General features: G+C 34.6%; 1 protein-coding gene across 1 annotated transcript in view; it reads left to right on the top strand.

The window, feature by feature from the left end:
• The window catches only part of PIK3C3 (phosphatidylinositol 3-kinase catalytic subunit type 3), a 109,287-nt gene that overhangs the window by 75,299 nt on the left and 8,492 nt on the right, over positions 1-25,496 (top strand). The window contains exons 21-24 of the mRNA XM_069468040.1: positions 4,716-4,790; positions 13,900-14,068; positions 18,635-18,725; positions 24,181-24,306. Of these exons, the coding sequence (XP_069324141.1) occupies positions 4,716-4,790; positions 13,900-14,068; positions 18,635-18,725; positions 24,181-24,306 (461 nt within the window). The remainder of the gene's footprint in view (positions 1-4,715; positions 4,791-13,899; positions 14,069-18,634; positions 18,726-24,180; positions 24,307-25,496) is intronic.

The raw sequence follows: 25,496 nt of genomic DNA, 5'->3' as shown, positions 1-25,496 counted from the left end.
TATTAGTCTTTAATGAATTATCTTTGCAATCCTAAACTATTTTATATTTACAAGTTATGTCTTCCTAGAAGCTGTCAATTTTCCTCTAGATTTTCCCTGTTTTTGAGTAACTACAACTAAGTAGACCATGGGAAAAGTCTCAGCCAGAAATAATCATATAAGTACGTTTGCTCATAAATGTGATCACCTATAGTATATTTAGATTTAAAGACTAAAAAACACTGATTGAAGGCTTAAAAGAAAATGTTTCCCCTTGCCTTCTTACTCTGTATTTATCTCTCTTTTCCCTCCCTCCCTCCCTCCCTTCCTGCTTTCCTTCCTTCCTTCCTTTCCCCTATTTTTCCTCTTTTCTGTTTTTCTCATACCTTCAAGTCTGTGTTTCCTATGATCAAAAAAAATTACAAATCACTTAAAGACTCAATACCCAAGGTGGATCACTCACATGACTGGTACTTACACTGTCTTTTAGCTAGTTTGTCAGCTGAATCACCTATACTTGCCATCTCTGTGGCTTGGGCTTCTCAGAGATAGGTTCCAAGAGTAAGGAAATAGAAAATGTTGGTTTCTGAAGGCCTGGGCTGAGAAGCAGTACTATATCACTTCTGTCATATTCTGTTGATCAGAGCAGTCATGGAGCCTGCCTGGATTTGAGGGACAGGATGTAGACCCAACTTCTGAAAAGTGTGTCAAAAAGAATGTGTGGCCATCTTTAACACACCGCACCTAGTATTATTAGTTGCAGTGTTTTGCATGCTATGAAATAATTATCTTTCATCTCCCTATTTGACTTTCAGAATGGTTACTGTAAACTTTTTTGGGTCATAAATCTGTTTGTAAAGGAATTTTAACTTTTTCCATTTGAAATACCTACATACACATGCCCTATAAATATTGACTAAAATTTGAAAATCGTGCTTTGTAAAATTATCAGAACACTATGGTATAAGTACACGCTTAAGTGTCGTAGCATTGTGTCTTTTATATAATGGTCCATTTTTCCCCATGAGCTATTGAAAATATGACTGGCTTTTTCATGTGGAAAGAAATAGTAATTTAAATTATCATACCTATTGGACAGTTAAATTCAAATTAGATCTTATTCCTCTCTCGTTTCCCAACATTACACATTTATTCGTCCCTCAATAACTGATTTGATGGCAGGCCTTCTCATCTTGAATAGTCTTTTTTCTGTATGTCTTGCTGTGTTACAAAATAATCTGTTGTGTTTCAGTGAGTTTGGTAGCAGCCTAGGTAATGTTGGAGGATGAAAGCCATTATCTGAATTTTTCATTAGAGGATTCAGTACTTAATAAAGTTGCTGCTTTGCACCAGAATCTGATTGTTGGACATTGTTATACAGATGGATATGTACCTTACATTTTAGAAAGTAGTGTTTTAGTTTTTTGGCAAGGTGTTAGAAGAAAGTGATAATAGTTTTGGTGTCATCTTTTCCAGATTATGTAAGCTGTCAAGTCTGTATCATACAAGTAAATGTGGGAATACTGATTATTCTCACACGTATGTCTTTATTAAGTGAAGGGACATAAGATCACTTAGTCATCTGTTTTTCTCTGTATTTTAATTTAAGTCACAGTTTTATAAAACTAATTTCAAGATGTTGCATATCATACATGGAGTCAGAAAACTAACAACATCATTTTGACAAGATTTTTTTGGACAAGTGTAGTGTTTCCATTGTATAGTTAAAGAATAACTTCCTAAAAATTCTCTAATAAATTTATTCTGGACTATCTCAAGTCATGCTGACTATCATTTATCTCCTGAAACATTTCTGGCAGTCACCCCACTGTTGCCTCACATATCGTCTCCCTGCCCCCCACCCCATGTATCCTATATTTGAAGTACCCTCTAAGTATTGACACTTTATTAAAAAGTCCTAAATTCTCAATTTTTATGTTCACCATTAAATATGGCCATATACATGCACACACACACACACACACACACACACACGAGAAGGAGAGAGAATGATGTTACCTCACATGCCTAAAGAAATTTATCAAAATGACCATGAAACATATTAGTGACTATAAAGCCCATGAAGGCAGGGTAAAAAGACAGTTATACATTTCCCCTTTCCATGTAACAACAAAATACCACTCACTGTAAAAGCAAATTTGATGAAGAGGAGTAGTTTATACAAATAGTTTGCTTTATTCTGTAACGATAGGCAATGATACATGAATTCTTACATTAAAATTTTAGGCCAAAAACACTTGCTGCATTCTGTAGGGATAGCTAAACAACTTGAAGCAAAGTAAATAGTGATACAACTAAGCTAATTGTAATTTATAATTTAAAAAAAAAAAGAACAAGAATACTAAGTAGTTTCATATTGAACAACTCAACTGCACCAATATTACACAATGATGTTCTTTTTGAAAATTGCAAGAGTTTCCACTGTCTTCCTATGTACATTATCAGTAGTTCTGTGCTGTCGAGTGGCGGCTAGATTTCTAAGTGAAGAGAACTAAGTGTACTAAGTTCTACTGTGTTCTCAGTGTATTGTACTGAATTTCTCTTTATGAATTCAAATTTCATATCCCTTAGTAAGTCACTTAATAGGTTTTCAAAGGAGAGCCTTTTGTCATTTGCGGAATTGCATATTTTACAGCAGTTTCAGAGCAGTGCTACTCAAAGTGTGATCTATAGACCAGCAGCATTGGCTTCACCCGGGAGCTTGTTTGTATTACAGGATCTCAGGCCTTGCCCCTGATGTTTTGATCAGAATCTGCATTTTAACAAGATTCCCAGGTGATTCTTATGTACATTAAAACACTAAAGCAGACTTCTCAAACTTTGGTTTCCGATAACAGTCTTTGAAAGCTTGTTAAAATGGACTTGTGGCTACTGTCCCTAGACATTCTGATTCAGGAGGACTGAGGTAAAGCTTATGGGTTCACATACTTAACAAGCTTTTAGGTGATAGTGATACGCCAACCTTAGATCACATTTTGTTTAGCGATGCTCTAGATCAAGGATCTGCAAAGTTTTTCCCTATAGCTTTGCTTGCAAGTAGTACATATTTTAGGCTTTTCAGATCAAATGGTCTCTTGTAATCATTCAACTCTGCCATTGTAGTGCTCAAGACAATATGTAAATGAACGGTGTTGCTGTGTTCCAGTAAACTTTACAAAAACTGAAGGGGACCAGATTTGGCCCTCAAGCCGTAGTCTGCTCTACTTTCATCTAGGTGCCTCTCAAGTCCTCCCCAGTGGACCACTAAATGTGTTAGCAATTGCACTCAGCTACATTTAACATAATCTAACTATGGTGGCTTAAATATATTAGAGTTTATTTTCTTTTTGTAACAAGACCAGGTGTAAGGGATTGCTGTTGCTTCAGCTGCTTAAGGTGGTTAGGGCCAGCCAAAAAGTCTCTGGTTCTCTCGGCCTTTTCCTCATGATCCCAAATGACTGCTGCAACTGCACTCATCGTGTTTGCAATGTAGCCAGGAAGGAGAAAGGCCAAATGGGTTAATCTCCCAGCTGAGTCAGCCTCCTCTTTAAAAATGCTCCCCATGCAACTGTGTTTTCTTGCATTTCACACTGGATGCACACCTCAGCCTGATGACCTTGAACAATCCCATTAATTCCTGGAGCCTGAGGTTTCTCATTTGAAGAATGGTTATAATATTTAACTGGCACATTAAAAGGGCTAGAGATGATGAATGTAATATGCCAGCTAGAAGCCTAGCCTTCAGTACATTGTAAGTGATTATTATTAATGAATTAATGATTTGTCTAATGATGATAGTATTGCTCAAGTTGCTTTTGGACTTCTGGAATGGCCTTCAGAATCTCAGTCAAATGAACCTTAATAATTATTGAATTTGAACAAGGTTAATTTGGTTATTAACAGGTAGTCCAATCTTTTTTCTACATATGGGCTGACATAACATGTTTTTGTAAATACTATCATAGTTTTATATGTTTGCAGATTGTATTTGTTGTCAGGTTACTAATTGGAGAAATAAACATAGTGGGAAAAAATAAGCTACAAAAAGGTGCTATTTGCTACATTCTTTTTAAGTAGCTTCAATAAATGCTAGGTTTCCAGACTTTTTTTAGAAGAGAAAGATAAAAGAGGACAAAACTGGAGCCAGTGACTCTGCCCTGCCTCTAGCCTTGATCATATAATTTTTCTTAATACTTTAGATTATTATGTGAACTTCATAATTCCCTTTACTACTCAAATGAATGCATTTCATTTCCTGTGTGCTGGCATGTCAAGATTGTTTCTCTACGGACTTTTTTTTTAGCCCTGCATTTACTTCTATCATCTTGTAGATAATACGGTTATGTGTTATCGGAAGGTTGACGGTTGACTTTATTATGTGTGCTTCTTTTTTAATGTTTTCTTTAACATGTGTCCAATTCAAAATTGGAAATGGTAGACACGTTATAATTAAGGTTCCTGAAACCTAATTTGATTTCTGATACAAGTGACTTCTATAATTTGACAAAATTCTACAAGGTAACTTTTGGTGTTGCAAATAGTAATTTCTTTTGAGTTTCAAGTGATAGATTCTTCATAGAGTCAAATAAGATTGTAAATTTGAGAATTTAGATGAGAAATCAAAGATAGTAGAAAGCAAATTGAAATTAAAATAGCACAAACTACTTTTATATGAAGGGAAATATATAACTTGGTTTGCATGTATTTTTCACAATTTTTTTTTTCTGTTATTGCAGCTGGATATTGCGTGATTACATATATACTCGGAGTTGGAGACAGGCACCTGGATAATCTTTTGCTAACAAAAACAGGTAACAATGGCAACTAGCAAACATACCTTTTATATGCCAGTGATTTTTACTCTGGAATCTACTTATTAACAAAATAAATTACATAGATAAATCAGAAAGTCTTAAGAGTCCCTTTAAATGGTACCATGGAAGGACATTTAGGGAAAAGTCCTTATAAGAATATAAAAGTTGTCTTCTTCCTCTACTCCCTGCTTAAAACCTGCTCCTCACCTCATTTTTGGGTTTCGGTGCATAGCAATATCATCCACAGTTGTTCAAGCCCCAGACCTGGAAGTCAGTCTTAATACCTTGGTTGGCCTTGTGTCACATATTGAACCTCTTGACAAATCTTGCTTATGCCTCACCACCAAAATAGATCATGAAGTTACCCACTGTCTTCATTTCCACTGCTTTCATCCCCTTTGAAACCACCAACATATTTTGCCTAAACAATTTGAATAAAATCTGAACTCCTTACTATGATCCTGTCACTTGCCCATGTTGGTATTCTGTCTGAATGTCAAACCACTCCTGCCTCAGGCAAGTGCCCTTGTTATTTTCTCTTTCTAGAAAGCTCTTTATCCAGGTCTTTGCAAGGCTGACTTTAGTTATTAAGTCTAAGTTCTAATGGTATCTCCTTAAAGAAGCTGTTTCTGGCTCACTGATCTGTAACAACATATTTGCCTCTTCCTCAATTATTTTCTGTTTTGTTTTCTATATAGCACTGTTCACTAGCTGAAGTTACCTCTTTTGATTAATTCAACCAATATTTGTTGAGCACCTACTGGATGCTGGGGAATACCGAAGTGAACAGAATAGACAGAAATCCTTTCCCTCATAGAGCTCGTTGACTTCTTTTTTTTTTTTTTTTTTTTGTTGAAACAGAGTCTCACTTTGTTGCCCAGGCTAGAGTGAGTGCCGTGGCGTCAGCTTAGCTCACAGCAACCTCAGACTCCTTGGCTTAAGCGATCCTACTGCCTCAGCCTCCCGAGTAGCTGGGACTACAGGCATGCGCCACTATGGCTGGCTAATTTTTTCTATATAGATTTTTAGTTGTCCATATAATGTCTTTCTATTTTTAGTAGAGACGGGGTCTCGCTCAGGCTGGTCTCGAACTCCTGACCTTGAGCAATCCACCCGCCTCGGCCTTCCAGAGTGCTAGGATTACAGGCATGAGCCACCGCGCCCGGCCAAGCTCGTTGACTTCTTACCATCATCTTCTCCCATTTAGGATGCAGGTTCAATAGGAGCAGGGACTTGTCTGTCCAGGTTACCACCATGCCTCCAGAGTCTTGAATAACACCTGCTTAAGTGTTCAGGAAATCAGTGTTGAATTAATGATGAATAAATATTTGTGTTCTTCCACGTAACCTTTTCTTCTTTGGGCTAAATAATCCTATTTTCTTCAGCTTTCTGCAAAAAATAGATTTTCACATTACTCTTTAAATTGGTTTCTCAAGACACTTTCTGTTTTGTTAGTATTCCCCTAAACTGTGATAGCCAGAATTTAACATAATACACAAAGTGTAGTTTGATTATTAATATAATAACCCTAGAGTTTACAAATATGGAATTTTGCATATTCAATTTTTAATTATTACATGTGAAAAATCATCTGTGGTAGAATTTGCATGTGTGGTATCACGTGTGTGTCAAGGTCAGGCAATCTTTTAATAACCAAGACTGAAGGAATATAATCAGATTGTCATCAAAGTTCTTGGCTAATTTAGCAAAGGATATTTAAAAATGTTATGGTGTATTTGAAGAGAGTTATAATTTGCAAGTTTTCATGTGGTGTTTTCATTAGCTCTTGCTTTTGGTTAAATCTTTTAACCATATGAATCAAGCTACCGAAGTGATTCCATTTGTTTCCAGACTATAATCATTTTATACCCAAAATGGAATTCTCTATTTTGTAGAGCAGTATTACATCTGTAATATTATACTCACAGATTCTACTTGATTTTTCTTTTGGAAATTGATAAACAGTCATGCTATAAGAGACTTTTTTTTCTGTTAGACTTTGAGAAGTGCTCTCTCTTGTGTGTGTGTCTGTATGTGTTGATAGGGATATTTAAGAATAAGATTTAGAAAGAGGAGTCTACCTAATATACTGTTTTTGGCCCAGATCTCAATTACTTATTTTATGGAAATTGAATAAAATTTCAGAAACACAGGCTTTTTAAGCATCTCATTGCCAGTTTACCACTAGAGGGCGCTCCAAATTTGCCTTTTAGAACACACACATTTACCTTAAAGTGTGCTAGATAAGAGGCACTTTTTTCCTATTAAAATAGCAGTTCATTTTTGAACTGCTCTGGAATTGTTTCATCCAGTTACATTATGCAGTTAGCATTTTAAATCTGCCTTACTAGGATGAATGTTTTCAAATTTTCAGGTTCAGTTTGAGAGAAATTAGAGTATATAAGTAGAGACTGAGGTATATCAAGACAAATAGAAGTGTAATACATTCCTCAACTTCTAGTAATTTATAATAATTTAAGAATTTTTGCGTAGCCATCTTTTACTGATAGTCTTTACTGATAGTCATATTTCAAAGCAGTTTCAAGTTATATTAATTCTAGATATGTTGTAAATAGACTTTGTATAGTTTAGACAAAGTAAATTTAGAATGTGGTTCATTGTAGGAAATATATTTCAATACTTTTAGGTAAAACTGCCTCAACTATCATGAAGCATCTTCCATTGTTTATTTTGGGCCATTATACCTGCAATTTGAGAACTTTATATTCTCTTACATAGCTATCAATCTCTTAACGGCTGATGGAACATTTTTTAATATATCAAGTAACATTTCTCCCATTCTGCAAAATAAAACACCTTTGTCTTCGGTTCTCATTTGCTAGCCTGGGCAGGTTTAAAGTCTATGACTCTGCTTTAGATTAAAGTGGTTTTGAATTATCATAGACTTCCACTGTATCATTAGTGTCTAGTTTCCTGGTGTGAAGGATAGAGCAGAAGAAAGAAACACCCAGATTTCATTTCACTTGTGTCTTTTGGGGACTTGCCCCTGACAAACTGTTCACCTTGTAAATATAGATGAGATAGAAAATGACCTGGTTAAGAACTCTAAGTGTGTGTGAAAGAAAATTAGTCACTGCGTATAGAAAATGTCAAAATTTATACAAAGGTAATGTGCTGAAATGCAAAATATGAGTCTTAATTATAGATTTCCCAGAAATATTTTTTTGCTCATGCTTTATTTGGCTTGGGATACTTTTAGCTTGGTTGAAGTTTCCTCTACTTGTACAGCAGAGGGCACTGTGTACCCACCATAAATGTAAAAGTAAGGAAATTCTTTTGTCAGTGTATTGTCATCTAGTCAGTTACAACACTGCTTTCTTGAAATTTGGGATGAATGATATTTCACTTAATAGTGCATTACTATAGATTCTTTGGGCAAGAAGTTACAAAATTTGAGCTGTGGTGCGGGATTAAAAAAATACAAAATTTTTTTTTTTTCCCCAGAGTAATTGCCTTTATAGGAAGCTTTAAGAAGCTTTTTTAGGGTAATCAATTGTGGCAGGATTCAAATAAGACATGATTTAGGTTTATCTCAACTCTTTGGAGAAAGGTTTAATTTTTGTTTTTATTTTTGAGAATTTGAGAAAAAAAGGGAGGCCAGTATAACTGAAAAATGCGTTCATTGCTAATGGCAAACATACTTTAAAATAGAATTCATATGTGAAATTAATATGGATATAACTGAAAAACAATCACAAATGAAAACAGGGAGGTGGTTTCTGTACCAAATGAAAAGTTAATTGTAGGTCCTAAGGCTGGCCCTTCTAATTCTGAATTATCCTTCTGTGAGAGGAGTAGTGGCTTTTTTGTCTTTCTTGGCACTTCATAGTAATGCACTTTAAACCTTTTATCAGACAGCTCAAAGTAAAGAAAAACAGTTGTTCTTATTGTTATCCTGATTGTATTTTTTAATACATCTCCTATCCTGATCTTCTTTATTATTTAATTTTATATAAAATTGATTCACCATTTTTTTAGAATCTGAGGAACAGTCTCATATAGCAGTTATTAATAATATGTCAGGCTCTAAAGTCAAATTTGGGGTTTAATTTGCCCTTTCCCCTTTTGGTGATGTTGGGTAAGTTTCCTAATATACTCTTGACTTGGTCTCTTCTTCTGCATATAAAAATAATAATAGAACCTCTTTCTTGGTGGTGGTGTAAGGATTTTATGAGATATGGTAGACATTTGCTTGGTATTGAGCACCTAGTAAACATTCCTTAAAGGTTGGCTGTTAGGTTTTGTTTGTTTGTTTTACCACCGGGAGATGAGGAATGCCTTCCTTTTTTTGCTTATGTAGTCGTTACTTGGACTCATAATGTTAGAGATAAGAAAATAGTTACTATATTTCAAAAATTTCTTTTTCCTACCTGCTGTACTTTGGATATTTGACCCCTCCAAATCTCATGTTAAAATTTGATTCCCAGTGTTGGAGGTGGGGTCTAATGGGAGGTGGGGGGGAGCACCAAATGGATCATGGGAGCAGATCCTTCATGCACGTCTTGGTGTTATCTTCTTGGTAATGAGTGAGTTCTCACTGTATTTGTTCCCAGGAGAGCTGGTTGTTAAAAAGAGCCTGGCAACTATTCTCTTGCTTCCACTCATTTGCCATGTGATCTCTTCACTTCACCTTTATGTCTTACTGTTCTTTGATACTCCAAACTGTTACTGAAAAATATTACATTATTACTAAGCTTTTACCTATAAGTGAAAATACTTCTAACTGAATATCTCGTGAAGGTTTAAGTAGTAAGTCCTGGAAACAGTGGGAGTATAGGTATAGGGAGACTTTTTAATTCCAAAAGTATGTATAACAATAAGCAGTTGTTTGTCACCTTCTTTTGTTTCTAGGTTTAGTGGTAGGACAACAGGAAAGATAAAACATTCACATGAGAAAAAAAGACATTTTGTGCAAAAATGGTAAATGCCAGGTTATATAGCAAAAAGTTGAAGACAGTGGGAAACTCATTGTGAAGTAGGATGTCAGGGAAGAAATTTTAGAGTTGGGGATTATATGGAATCTTAAAAAAAATAGAGTTTGGTTTATAGGGAACAGCAGAAGAAAGTCAAATGGAAGGGGAGTAAGCAGACGTATGAAAAATGGAATGAATACAGTTTTGAGATTGGTCACATTTATTATTAATATATACATGAAATAAGAATTTGAAACATTACCATTAAATGCTATTAATTTCATTAGTATCTATACTCTTTAATCCAAGAACTACAAATGCCTTGGACTACCATTTTAGAAATAAGTTCATGTCACTTATGCAAATAACAGGAAAATTTAATTAGCACCTCTTATTCCCTATATGTGGCAAGTCAGGGACAAAAGGAGGTAATTATAGTCAACAACCAGTTTGTTTTATGTACACTTTGTCTCTTGACTGTTTAAGGTGATAGATTTGAATAAGACCACACTCCCTGAACTTCTTAAACATTTTTTATTTCATGAAGTGCATTTTTAAAATCTGTACAAGTTTCATTTATAGATATTAACTTTTAAAAAACCATTCCCTTTAGTATGTATGAAGATGAATTTTCTTAAAATATTAATAGCCTCTTTTCAAAATACATGGCTTTTTGAACTTGGAAAGCATAATAATGGTTTCATTGTTAGATACTAAATCTTTTATGCCTGATAATTAGGTAGTAATCCTATTCTTCGAGAGTTTTCTTACAAGAAGAATAGAAATATACCCTTCATTTGCAAGCAGTGATGCATAGGCGACATTGGAATTCCAGTAATGCCTGTAATGATACGAAAATTGGGACTAGGTTTTCTATTAAAAGCATGCAGCCTATTAAATAAACCATATGAGATGGCAATTTTATATCAAAGATTGATCGATTGCTCTTCTGCTGAAGTATAGAATATCATTAGAAATTATATTGATAACAAAACATTTAAATAATTAAATAAAACTGAGGAAAGATTATACTTGTAACATTGTGAACTTCTCATCTCTTTACCTCTTGAAGGGTAGTGTATCCAACAAGGTATTAATAGAAAAAAAATGGGAACTCCAGAATGGGAATAAAGCACTAAAATAAGTGCTTAGTTGAACAAAGGATATACATCCAGTTGAAGGCAATAAAATCTTCAATAGAAGTTGATCATGAGCTTTTCACCAAATCATAGGAAATTGAAATGATAGCATATGCCCCTTGAACTGTAAGAGATTAGGAGATAATGCTTTTCCAGTGAGTACTGAAGTTATCAAATTCCTTATTCTAAAACTTGTTCCTCATATTTTTTGAATCAAGAACTTCCCTTGGGAATCTGTCAAAGTGTATATGGATCGCCCCAAAAATCAGTGTCATTGTGTTTAAAGACACTGAAGCTCATTTTGGTATTCTGAAAAGGTATCTCTCAGTCATGAGTGATTCATAGGTTTTCTCTGAATGGAAATGAAACCCCTGGTGCTGCATATTTTATAATCTTAAGTACGTACAACATGAAACTTGATATTAACTTCTTTGTGTCTACTCCTACATAGCACAAAATAAAAACAGATTTATAAATTAAATCAATGTTACAAACTAGTGAAACTTAACACCATTAATGTGATAGGTGATATGCTATTTATGGAAACTAAATTGCCACTTACAATGTGAATATGGTACAGAGAGTATAGTGTAAGTTTGAGTTTGGAGTGCTTTTATAATAATGGCCCATGTGAAGATTCTTTTACTGCTTTTCTCCGCTTGAACTATTTTAAAACCTCTATGTCCTCAGGATACTGTCATGTAATTTCAAGGTATAACTAATTCTGCTTCTCTTCTGTTAGTATTACCCTGCAACAATTTAAAATAGCATTGCTGTTTAATTCCAGCTGATCAAAACCATTCAAATCACAGAGCAATAGTGAGTATTAAATAGTAAGGTGGCATCCAGATGATCTAGACTCAGTCTATATTAATTTTATTTTAGATCATCATGGAAATGAAAATATAAAATTTTAAAAACAAAACAACTTCTCATAAGAACTGTCAAACTTCTAGAAGAAAATTCTGACATCAACAATGTTATTAAAAGTTTTCTAAGCTGTGAATGCGGAATTAGGATGTCTGTTGGTTAAAAAAATACAAAATAGACACCTTGTTTACTCCTGGATGCTAGACATTGTCCTAGGTTTCAGGACTATAGTAAAGATAAATAAAACAAGATTCTTGATTATAGTAATACTCTCACTGGTTCATTAAGAGTTTAATAGTGATAGAAAGATAAGTGAATAAATAATTTCAATATATACTTAAGTAAGGGATAGTAATAGATATAGGTGAAGTAAGGAGCCTTATTAATGGCTTACCAATTGTCTGCTGATTTAGATAGCCTTAGTGTGGGCTACAGGAATCATTTAGCTAAGATGTTATTCCTTATTTTTTTTTTTTTTTTTGGAACAAAGCCATTTTTCCATTCTCTATAGATTCCTTGCTATTTATATCTATTTATAATTCCTTCTTATCTCACCTCCCTCATATATCATTTACTAGACTAGATATAGCCATTTCTTTTTAAAAAAATCAATTCTCATGGAACTTTGACCAGTCCTCCAGTTTGAACATGTTAAACCTAGTTTTTAAGCTAAAAAATAAATAAATAAATATTAAGACAGGGAGGTGATAAATGGAAAATTGGTTTCTTGTGCAATACTTATATTGATAATAGCTAATTATTCCAAAGCCAGATGATTAATATTGCTTAAACATTTGGATAGTTGTTTTTATAATCATTCATATACGGGCTATTTCTCTTTATATATGCATCCCGTGTCCCAAATTTGTTCCTGTGTACAATTTCTGACAAGATAACTGTAGTTTTCTTTACTGTTGTTTGAAAATAGTGCTATAGGCCGGGCACGGTGGCTCACGCCTGTAATCCTAGCACTCTGGGAGGCTGAGGCGGGTGGATCATTCGAGTTCAGGAGTTGGAGACCAGCCTGAGCAAGAGCGAGACCCCATCTCTACTAAAAATAGAAAGAAATTATCTGGCCAACTAAAAATATATACAGAAAAAAAAAAATTAGCCGGGCGTGGTGGCACATGCCTGTAGTCCCAGCTACTGGGGAGGCAGAGGCAGGAGGATAGCTTGAGCCCAGGAGTTTGAGGTTGCTGTGAGCTAGGCTGACGCCACGGCACTCACTCTAGCCCGGGCAACAGAGTGAGACTCTGTCTAAAAAAAAAAAAGAAAATAGTGCTATTATCTATCTTGAATTTTATGTAAATTTAATATTATTATTGCCTAACATTCAGACTTTTTTATTATCTGGTCTTGGAAGATTTGAAATTATTTCTCATTTTCAAAATAAAGTAAAATTTCTAACTTGCTGTATTGTTTCGTTTTTCCTTGTGAGAAAGATACTTAAAGGAGTTACAAAAGTAGGGTTGCTTATCCTTTTAATATTTATTTAATAATTTTACTAATTCCTGACAGTTGTGATCTCACATGTAATAGACATAAATATCAATTCAGTATATTCAAACATCTCTAAAATGGTGTACTGTAGTTTAGTATTTAGTATGGTAAGTAGCATTGTATTTACTTTTGAACAAATTTAGAATTTTAGTTTTTAAGTGGTATTTGAAATATTTAAGATAAACATTTGTAAGCAGCTTTAAGAGACCTAGTCACTAGATAGTAAATGGGTTGATTAGTTTTGTGTAAGTCCTGTGAGACTAAAAAAGGATTTTTCTCTTCTGACTGTAATGCAAGAAATATGCTATAAGATTTTAAGTTCTGCTAAACAAAAAAAAAAGAAGAAGAAGAAGAAGAAAAAGCTATCCAGGCTTTGACAATCTTTGATTCTGGAAACCTAAAAATAGGATTTAAATTTTTAAATTACTATTACTATGGGATGCTTTTAGGCATAGTTTCATCTGAATAGGAGTTAAAGTGAACTAAAATATGCTTTAAAGGCCCCTCTCAAACCTGGAGTTAGATGATCAAACAATTTAGTAGGCTCATCATGAACTAATATTCTTTATGAAAAGACCCTGCTTATACCAGGTGTGTGACATATCCCCTGTCCAGTTCTTTAAGATAATTCTGGAAACAAATGAATTTCTTGTCGACATCCAGGCAAACTCTTCCACATAGACTTTGGATATATTTTGGGTCGGGATCCGAAGCCTCTTCCTCCTCCCATGAAGCTGAATAAAGAAATGGTAGAAGGAATGGGGGGCACACAGAGCGAACAATACCAAGAGTTCCGCAAACAGTGTTACACGGCTTTCCTCCACCTTCGAAGGTAAGTTGATTTGCTTAATGTAGAGAATTTTGGTAAATTCATTTTATACAGCAAGAGAAGGAGTTGTTCAATGTATGCATTCTTTAGCAACAATCTTTTTCAAAATGACATAGGCAATATTTCCTAATATGTATTTGATATCTATTTTGATAGGCAGTCTGATATCAAAGGAAAAAACATAAAATTTCTTGCTTTCCCACTAATTATCTCATTGCTAAATCCCATCAACTAGGAAGCTGGCATTACACAAGATTAGGAAAATACGGAGGCTTCCAACTCAATGAGTTGACATCATTTCAATAAGATGTGCTTCTACAGTACTGGGGTAGAGAAAAGGTTGAGGAACTTAGTGTCATTCAGATCTCCCTGAAGACAGTCCTGGAGGATCCAATCACCATGCTGGGTTCTCATCCTTCTACCTTGCTGACTCCCATGTCTTTATCAAAGATTCAAGGATTTAACTAATTTAGAGTGATACTAGATCAATTATTTCTGTTCTTTAGCACCTTTATCAGCTTCCACTTTGGGTACTTTTCGGGAATATTTAGAAGTTTGTTCAATGATTGAAGTAAATGTTACAAATGATATTTTTCTTTCTTTTTAACGCCTCATCAGTCATTCTTGCTACAAGCAATGTTTTTTCTCTATTTCTTCTTTGTTTCTTCAATGCCACTAAATCTCTGCTTCCTTTATCCTGATTTACTTAGAACTGAATATCATACATCATCAGGAAAAAAAAATAAAAGTCATGTTTGTTAAATTCAGGACATGGCTCTGACGATTAGTCAAAAATGACAGGATGATTTGACTCTGATGCTGTTTTCAACCTTACTATGCAAAATGAATTTTCTTAGTCCAGCAGAAAATCCCAGCCCAGGAGACATATTTACTTGCCTCATACAGGTGAAAATATAACCAATAGACAGGGAGTTGCCTGTGCATGTGGACTGTGTCTTCTTCATCTTCGTAACCTCAATCACTCATATGGTGCTTGGAACACAGACACTCTATGTGTATTGGATGATAACTCTCATTGTTTGTATGAGACCCCTCAGAATTTCTGCTTTAGATCTGGGGTGGGGTCCCAGGTGATGTTCCCAGGTGATGTTAATGCTAAGAGTCTCAGGAGAATGGCTTTCCTGTATTAATCAGGTTTCATTTTTGCAAAGATTAGGCCTTCATTGTAAACTCAGTCTTTTCCATGTATCACAAACTGTATAGCATGCATTTTACAAATGGCCACATTATTTATCCTTTGGGTGGCAGAATGGCTCAGTTTTACCCTCTAGAAATACAAAAAGAATAATGAGAATATCAGCACTCTTTCGATTTGCTTGGTGATACAAAAGCACTTTCATAGAGATGAGAGTTCCATTTTAATATCTTGGAATTTTAATTTTAAATAGTTAAAGCCTATAGAAAACTAGACTGAACCATGGAGATCTTAGTGAGGTGCCAGACAAGATGGTAAGGAACGATAGCTAAAGAAACGTCAAAGGTGCTCTATCTTAGTGAAAGCAGAAGGAAAACAATGTGCCTTATAAACTGTCACTGGTAATGGATTAGTAGCAATTCAGTAGAATGAGAAAACAGGCAGGTTATTAATGGAAAGCCAAAGTTAACTTTCTCGCCACAAAGAAAAATCACAAAGACATTAATCTAAATAATCTTATGCTAAGTTTTAATGAAAATTGTTTTCTTTTTATTTAAAAAAATTTCCCTGTATTTCAATTAAGATTAGCTGGACCTTGGTATTTTGACCAATTTATCTTTTAATGTTGTATTTTAGAGTATGGTTCAGTTCGTTTAAAAATTGCCTTTAGGACATGAGAATTGACCTAATAGTTGAAGGCTTGTTTGGAGCTAAGGTTATTAACTTTTCTTATTAGGCTTTGTAGGTATAACCAACTACCTTCTTTTATGGTTTTTGTTGATTAATTTTCTCAACAAGAAACCCCTGAATACACCATAGCACATAAACAGGGTAGTCCCTTTTGAATTAAGTTATGAATGTTTACAGTTGTGCAGATGTAAAGACATATTTAATGATGTGATGATTTTCATTTTATAAAGTATGTTATCATCCCTTATTAATCAGTAGATATCACACCAGCAATTAGTTGGCACATTTATTTTTGAACTCTCATGGCAACAGTACTGAAACATTTTGCATCTCAAGTGTTCACGGAAAACATAACTTTCTCCTAACCCATGTTAGGAACTCTGTGGCCTGATCCCTAACAGGCCACTGACTGGTTCCGGTCTGTGGCCCCGGGAGTTGAGGACCACAGCATTAGGGGACAGTTCTGGGCCCCATCATATTTAATTGGTCTGGGATTGGGCCTAGACATTGATATATTTAAGAAACTCCCCAGGTGAATCTAAAGGGCAGTGAGATCTGAGAACTTCTAAAATATCCTTTTCAGAATTGAGTCTTATATTCTCCCTGTGTTACCCTATAGTAGATTGCTAAAGATTCTCCCATGGCAAGATGGGAAGAAACTGTGTACCCGTATAATTAACAATGAAGTAGGATGAAAGTAGGAATCAAAGTAGGAAAGCTTTCATTCCTACTTTCATCCTCTTTTATGTAAGATCCAAGTGCTGATGGCTGCAAGCTAATACCACCAGCACTGATACCTCCTCTGAGATATATCTAACTGACATCTCTACTGAGAATCTAGTAGGGATCTCAAACTCTACATGTCTAAAATGGAATTCTTGATTCCTTGTCTAAAATCCTGTTACTCCTCCATTCAGCCTTTCCTATTTTGGTGAGTAACACTTGTGTCCGTTGTTACTTACACTAAATCCTTTGTGACATTCAGTTCCTCTACCCTTCCCCGTCACTTCCATTGAAACTGTCAACAAGTACCATATGCTTCATCTCCAAAATATAGCCTAATGGCCTCTATGTTGTTTCTTTTCCACATGGAAGTCTATGATATGGTTTCCCTACCTCTGTTCTTATTCCCCACAAGATGGCCAGTGTGAGCTTTTAAAAATGCATATCAAAATTTGTCTCTCTACTCTTTAAATTCAGTTGCTTCTCCCTGCATATAAAATAAAATTATAACTCTTTAAGATGGCTCTTTCTTTCCCCTCCCTATCAACCTCTGATCTATTTCTTTATTTTTTCCTTTTTAAAATCTTTCAATCAATCAATCAGACATAAAATTATCATGTTTATCAGTTTATTGTGATTTTCCACTCTCCTCCAGAATGTAAACTTCATGAATGTAGAGATCTTGTTTGTTCAGTTCACTGCTATATTCTTAGTGCCCAAAACAGTGTTTATAGTGAATACTCAGTATATATTTGTTGGCTGAATGAATAAAATTATTATATGAGTAGAAATGAAATAACATCTGTATGCTTTGATCAATTTTTACAAGGAAATCAGTAACTTAAAGCTAAGTTAAAGCTGTGTAGCTCTTATAACTTTTTTTCCTAAGAGTGTGAGTGGGTTAGGGCCTGATTTGATCAAGGTAGAAGTTTTCATTATAGTTCCTCCTGCTTTTTATGGGCAACATAAAATTCAGAAATGATGATAAAATAGGTCGTTTGAAACTCATATGGATAATCATTTTTCTATAGAAGTTTTATCATCATTACAGTTCAAGTATTAAATAACTTTTTAAAAAGTTTGTGCTTTCTTTTTTTTTTTTTTTATTGTAGATAGGTACTCACATCCATCCCCAAAGGCAAACCTGAATTTATTTTTAGCATGATAAGAGGGGGCCACCCAGAGCATAACTACCTCAGGTGGAAAGTGTTCTGGAGCAGAAGGTGGAATGTATGTACCCAGTGTAGATTATTTAAACCTTTTCCCACAAGGCTCCACCTTTGGAAATGAGAGCATTTAAAATAGTAACATTCCTTCTCCTTGTTTGGGGAAAGACGAGTTTAGGATTGGTGAAGATAAACTGTTAAGTACTTGTTAGAGACCAGCATACTCCAAAGATGATATTATTTAGATATCTTGCTCATTTTTAATGCAGTAGAGTACTAGCTATTTTCTTCTCCATTTAGAATTACTTTTATCCTGGCCATTCACTGTAGTTCTTGAAACCATGATTGGGATATCTGGAAGATGCTCAGGAGTGATTCATGGGATAACATTATTTCCCTTTCATTCATTTAGCCATGACACACTGAGGTAGTTTTAAGGTAGCAGATTGTTGTCATCATCTAGCAAAAGCAAATCTTCATTGTTATAAAATGCTAATTAGATTTATAGTGGATTCCCCTCATACCCCTTCCAAAGAGAATATACTTCCTAAGGGACAAAAAGAATGGTGGGATTAGATGGTTAGTTACTCCAATACTTTGTTCCATAGTATGAGATCTAAATATGGTGTTATGTGAAGACCCTAAAATAAGATATTTTTTCAAGGCCTGTTTTTCATTGAGACAGCCAATGAATAATCTCCCATTCTGTTTTCCATTGAAGTAACAGCAGTCATTATAAAAATCCAAGTACCACTACTTCTAGAAACTTTGTTAATATAAGAAAGAAATGCAAAATTCTAACTCATTGCTCTTTTTTTCTTTCCTACTCTTTAGGTATTCTAATCTGATTTTGAATTTATTTTCCTTGATGGTTGATGCAAACATTCCAGATATCGCTCTTGAACCAGATAAAACTGTGAAAAAGGTAATTTTTATACATCCTCAAATATCACAATCTACTTTGCATATATAAAAGATATTAGGATTTTAGCAATCCATTTTCCCTTTTCCTAGCCCCTTAGTAACCAAAATTAAGAGAGATCTTTTGTATAATTTTTTCACAGTCAAAATCTGGAGAGACAGCTTACTACATCAACCGTTGCTCTATGTCCTGAAAGGTTTAGCTTTTCCTTACATACGTCGAATGGGATACTTGATTCCTGGCACTCCCAGGCAAAGCATGCTAAGGATGTAATGCCATATAGGAGAAAACAACTATTCTTTATTCTTTCCATCCATACCGTTTGTTGCAGGGGTTTCTTACAATGTCAGAAGAGACCTGCTTTTTAACTCATTCTGCAAAGAGAAGAACAAAGGAAAGCCATCATGTAGATGAACAGTTATTCAGAGATTTCTTACCTTGAGTTGTAGCAAGAGATGGGAGGAAGGGCAGTGGATTTGAAGGTTGTTATATGAATTAATTTTTTATTCTATTATTCATTGGGCGGGTATATGTAAAGTATTTACCCGAAGGTTATATGAGATGATCTTAAATGGCACTATGATTATTAATACTGAACTTCAAAGAAAGATAGTGTAGGTTTTTTTTAACTTGTGAAAGTATAAGATCACTGCAAGGCAGAAGCAGTCTCAGGGATGGGGTTGCTCTGGTGGTTGAAAATAGTAATTAGCATCAAAAAGCTCTAAGTTCTAATATAACTGACTCTGAACATTATTAGATACCTCTGTGAATTGAACATGAATGATACTAATCTCTTTTTTTCTAATTTTATACATCTTTGGCAAGCAATGAGAGAAATTTTAATGTAAATATTGTATTACTTAACCATTTAAGAAAATTATGCTCTCAGGATTCCATTTATTCTTTATCGAGCCAGCACTGTTTCAATAAAAGTTTCTTTTTCCCTCACTAAGAAATAGACTAACTTATCACACTCACTTTTAGACTTTTTTTTTTGTCACTTTATTTTTTATGGACTAATGTTCATCCATCACGAAATATAATTGATTGATGAAAATTTTCTTAATTATAAACAATGGCTGTACCAGATTTTTAATGTTATTGCTTTTTTTCTTTCTTTCTCTCTCTCTTCTTTTTTTTTTTTTTTTTTTTTTGCATCTACTGTGGTCAGGGTCTGTTTTGCTCTTTACTTTAAACCCATTTATCTTATATCTGTCATATATTCACTTTTCCCTAACTTTACTCACCTTTAGAAATCATTGTCATTTATGAAAGTTCTATAACAGTGTTTGTCAAACTGAGATAATTTCTTCTGTCAGCTAAGCTATGTTGTTCTTATTAGATCTTTTGTTCCATCTTTATTTTAGGAAATCATAATAATTGCCTTTTGTTACCAGCTATCTTTATAGCACTATCTTTTAAAACATGAAGCAATTCATTTTATGGGGGGGAAAAACATGTTTATTAGTTTGCTTTCTTATAGACTAGTACTGCCGACCTTTTTGCTCTAGTTTCAATTAAGTGAACCTTTAAAAAGCATTCACCATATTTTTTCCTTGAAGAGTATTGTGTAAAAGGTTTCTTTGCTTTCTGGTGTTATATAAAGAATCAGTAGATTTTTATACTTGGATGAAATAATGATTGTTGACATTACTTCACAGCATTACTAATTGGAAAATTTTTGCCTTGGCCTCATGAATCAAAGCCAGTTAGAAAAACAGAGTAATGCATTTGAGACTGAAGTCTTTAAAGAAATACAGATTATTCAAATTGTATGAGTGGTCATAACAAAGCACAATGATGGTTTTCTGTCTCCATACCTTATGTTACTATGTAACACTTTTGTTTTAATTTTTTGGAAACTGATAACTTATATACGGAATACATGACATTTTTGTTAATCAGATTTGTTTATTTGTTAGAAAACATGATTGCTAAAAAATGTGAGATAGGATTGACAGGGTTCAGGACATACTACCCCAAAATATGGCACCTTGGCATTTGAGAAAATAGCACAGAAGCAGGAAGGTCTCTCTGACCATTGGCCACTGTTCTCCCCAGAGGATGCCATAAAAGAATTCTCTGAGCTTCCTCTAGAGTAGGTTATAAGACCCTCATTCAAGAGAAGTCCTGAACTATGCCCAGAGGAGGGGACTCTCAGACAGAGATGCCAAGAAGAATCTGAACAAACAGGCCTCGCTAAGTTCCCCCGCAGTTTGTTCCCATTATATCATACCCCCTTTTGTCTAATGATGTTTCTCTACAACTACGCACTTCTTCATCAGACTTAGCAAAAAATAAACAGTTTTCCCTATTCTTTGGGTCTTCATATTTTGAAGACTCCCATATTACATAAAACTTATATTAAATAAATTAGCATGCTTTTCTTTTGTTAATCTGTTTTTTGTTATAGGAGTCGTAGCCATGAACCTTGTGATGGATGAGAAATCTTTTCTCCCTTAAAGTTCAAAATTTTGAACATATAAACATCAATCACAAACATTGATTGCCTTGCTTGGTAGTAATAGGTAGGTTAGGGTGCTACTCAGTGTTTGGTGCTGTGAAAAGATGACTCAAAAATTGAGCTGGTGGAATAGCCAGGAAATTGGGGAAGAAATTCTGGAAAAAAGGGGAAAGTCACAGAGAAAGTGAGTTCTCACCTTTCCCATATAAAATTTTCCCAAATCCTAACTGAAGGTGAAACTACGGAGAACTCCTGGTCGCAGCAGAGGAAGAAGCAGCAGGGTGAAGCTTGAATAACTGAGCAGAGTTTTCAGCTGTTGTCCATCACAGGGAGGACATATTCTGGATTTGATTTTAGCCAAGTTAACTGCCTGCTAGAATGAATCTTTACAGGAGCACAACAGAATTCAGAGCCTCTATAACACATCATTCAGAATGCCTGTTATCTAATTTTAAAAATCACTAGATACGTGAAGAAACAGAAAAATGTGATACAAAGTCAATGAAATAAAAGAGCATTCGGTGAAAACACACCCAGAGGTGGCCTAGAAATCAAAACCAACAGAAAAGGACTTTAAAAAGCAGCAATTACAAATGTTCATGGGCTTAAGGGAAAATAAATACATAATGACTGAACAGATGGGGATATCAACAGAGAAAAAAAAACTAGGAAGAAAAGAGAACAAAATGAAAATTCTAGAGCTAAAAGTATAGTAGCTAACATGTAATATTAATTGGATAAGCTTAACAGCACAGATATGGCATTAGAAGGAATTAGTGAGTTTAAAGGTAAATCAGTAGAAATTATATAATTTGAACAGAATGTGCTTGAAGAAAATGTAGCAAGATGAGATTATATTAATATTCTCTTCTTTCACAGTCTATATAGGAACAGAAACATTGTCAATCACTGCCAAAATAAACTAGATCTTCTAAAATATTTCCTCTCCTGTAGAATTTCCCTGTACCCCTGCAAAGTCCTACTTTAATGGATCTATAATTGCAAAGATGAGAGATTTTTTTTTTTTGAAACAGGGCCTCACTCTTGCCTGGTGCCTGGGCTAGAATGCAGTGGCATCATTATTTAGTAGCTCACTGCAATCTCCAAGGCTGGGGCTCAAATGATCCTCCTGCCTCATGAGTAGCTGTACGCTAATTTTTTTATTTCTTGTAGAGACATGGTCTTACTGTGTTGCTCAGACTGGTCTCTAACTCCTGGCCTTGAACGTTGCCCCCGCCTCAGCCTCCTAAAGGGCTAGGATTAAGGCGTGAGCCACCATGCCCAGCTGAGAATTTATTTTTTAGTTCATATTTAAGTTTAAAGTTATAATTGATTTTCAATAGCATCAAATTCTAGAAAAAAATCTGTGTTTTAAGAATCTAAGAACCTAGGGGACAATGACAGGTAGCCTAGTATAAGTCAGTAAATATGCTGTATGCAGTTAACCCTCTTTGTTGTCAAAGAGAATCTTTTCATGTTTGGTAAATAACATTTTTGTTTTACTCCAAATACCTATCTTCTATTTGTAATTCAGGCACTTACACAAGTATGCAAGCTTTGATAAATTGGGCTAGTTTTATTTTGATTCTTCTGCTCTATAGTTTTTTTACATTCTTAAAAATAGTTCCAAAATTGTCAAAGTTGAAGTTAAGAAAAGCAAAGGATTAAACTCAAGAAACATGTTTGTCATTATCTGGCATCAAGAAATTAGAGAGCCAGTTCATTAAAGATACACCCTTAGATGTCCCTCCACCAAATTGTTTTTCACTTTTTACATCCACTTCTCTTTTGCCTTCCTTATCTTGAGGCTGCAGAACTATCAGATCACCTGATGTACCTCCAATGCATTGAAGAGACAAGAGCACTGAGCTGGGGCTATGGATTGTTGTACTGTCTGTTCTTTATTATTCCTGCCTTTCTCGTAGGTTAATCCTGTGCTTGAAAGGAAATACTAAATGTAGACCATGTTTCATCCACTTGGAAATCTCATTTTCTCCTAGCCTGCGTTTTAGAAGTATATAAGAGAAAGGAATGATGTGTGATGGTTATGTGTGGTGGCATGGGATTGTCTGGAAGTATATGCCTCTGATAAGTTAAGGGTCCCTGAGTTGTCTTCATAAATTCTCTGTGCCTCAGTTTCTGCATCTTATAGATGGAGATATTTTCTGCCTCAGGATCATCTAGGAGTCAAATGAAATGTTTCATGTATAATGCTTTGCACAGTGTTTTGTACAAAGTTGTTGTTCAGTAACATTGGCTTTTGTTTTTTAGGGCACCATTTTGTCAATATGTATGCATATGCACATAGATATACACACTAATTTTTCTAGTATTTGATTGGTATTGAAAATCAACTGTAACTTTAAATATGAACTAAAAGAAAAAGTCCCTTACCTTTGGAAACTATAGACCCATTGAAATAGTCCTTTCCAGGGATACAAGGAAATTCTGTAGGAATGGAGACATTTTAGAAGATCTAATTTAGTTTATTTTGCCAGTGATTGTCATAGTTCCTGTTCTCATACAGGTAGTGAATGTGGGGGAGAATATCAATGTAACCTCACCTTGCTACCTCCATTTCAAAGGAGTTGCAGGTATAAACTGAAGCAGATTGTTAATATGTCATAATTTAAATCATTTTGTACTAGATTTGAAATTTTTATAAAAGGCATACCTTTGAGGTAAAAGAATAGTTTTTTTCTATTTTTAAATTTCTGGGCCCTAATGGAATCAAATTTTTTACTTTGTTCATTTTTTTTTCTTAAAAACTGTTCGCAACCAACAACAGATTGATATAAAGAGCATATAACAAAACCGCAAACTTACTCAAAAGAATGGCATTCAGAACTGCTTTTATAAGTTACTAATCACTTATTTGGCATAGATATAGTTCATGCTGTATTGTGATGTCTTTGTCAGTTTGATTCTGTCTCTTCAAAATATGCCCCTGTTTTTCTTCATTACAAAGACCGTAAACAGACTGTTACCTTGTAGGTTCAGGATAAATTCCGTCTAGACCTGTCAGATGAGGAGGCGGTGCATTACATGCAGAGTCTGATTGACGAAAGTGTCCATGCTCTGTTTGCTGCAGTGGTAGAACAGATTCACAAGTTTGCCCAGGTAAGTTCTCTGAGGACAATACATTTTTCTCACCTTCTCCATGGCTACCCCAAAATCCTCAGAGAGCCATACTTTTCTCCTGCCAGTTGACATCTTTCCTGGTTTTTGTCAAGCCTTTTTGACATCTCGTTAACCAGTTGAAGTAAATCATGTTCCTTGTATTATTAACTCTAAAACTTCTGCTTTTCATAGTAAAGACTAAATTGTAGTGCATTAACATAGGTATTTTTGTATTTAGTAGACGGTGGTGATTATAAATTCTTGAGAATGATTTGGGGTCTAGCAGAGTCCTTTCACAAGCAAGACTTGGAACTTGTTGGGTTTTGGAAAATGGAGAAGTGCTAGGAAGAGGGTTTAGAAGCTAAGAAAAGCACTCCATTCTACACACTAAAAGGTCTGTCCATACACTTAGTATTAACAGTATCTATAAATATGTAAGGAAATATCTTTTCATGCCAGCCTATGATGGTAAGTCTTAGATTTAAAACCTGTTTTACTTATGAATGTCATAATGAGGACGATTATGAAAATGGTTAGCAAACAGAGAAATTTAAGCTGCTTTCTTCTCCCACATCCTAATGTTCTCTCCTTGTGAACTCCTTCTTCCTGACTTTACACATTCAATTCAAATGATTTTCTAAGTGTCTGCTTTGACTTCTCCCTCACTCAGTATCCAGTATCCAGTATGTCACCGAGCCTTGTCAATTTATGATACCTCGGATAAATAAAACTCTCCACTCTTCTCTCTGTTTAAATCTTTTTGTGAGCATTCTTATCTTTATTAGTCTAAATATTCCAATCAGATATATTTTTATAAAATAATGTTTTACCTTGCCTGCTTTTTAAAAAATTTACATGTGTATGGTGTTTCCCCATTGCCTAACAGTGAAGTCCAATCTCTGGCAACTCAAGGCCTTTCAGAATGTTGTGTTCTATGCTACTTTCCAAGCTGTTCCCTAATACTCTCTTTCTCTGAATATTTTGTTCTCTTTCATCTTAGTGACTACTTTGCTGTTATTATTTCTTTAGCCCATAATATCCATCTTCTTAATGCATCTTACGTAAATTTCTACATGCCAAAATTCAATCTATCCTCCAAGGGCTATTCTTATTTTATTTTTATTTCAGAATAGAATGGCTGTACAAAAGTTTTGGTTACATGAATTGCTTTTTGTCCAAGAGTTATTCTT

This window comes from Eulemur rufifrons, chromosome 5 (assembly GCF_041146395.1).
Source record: "Eulemur rufifrons isolate Redbay chromosome 5, OSU_ERuf_1, whole genome shotgun sequence".
NCBI classification, from domain to species: Eukaryota; Metazoa; Chordata; class Mammalia; order Primates; family Lemuridae; genus Eulemur; species Eulemur rufifrons.
This window is presented reverse-complemented; position numbering and strand designations above follow the sequence as displayed.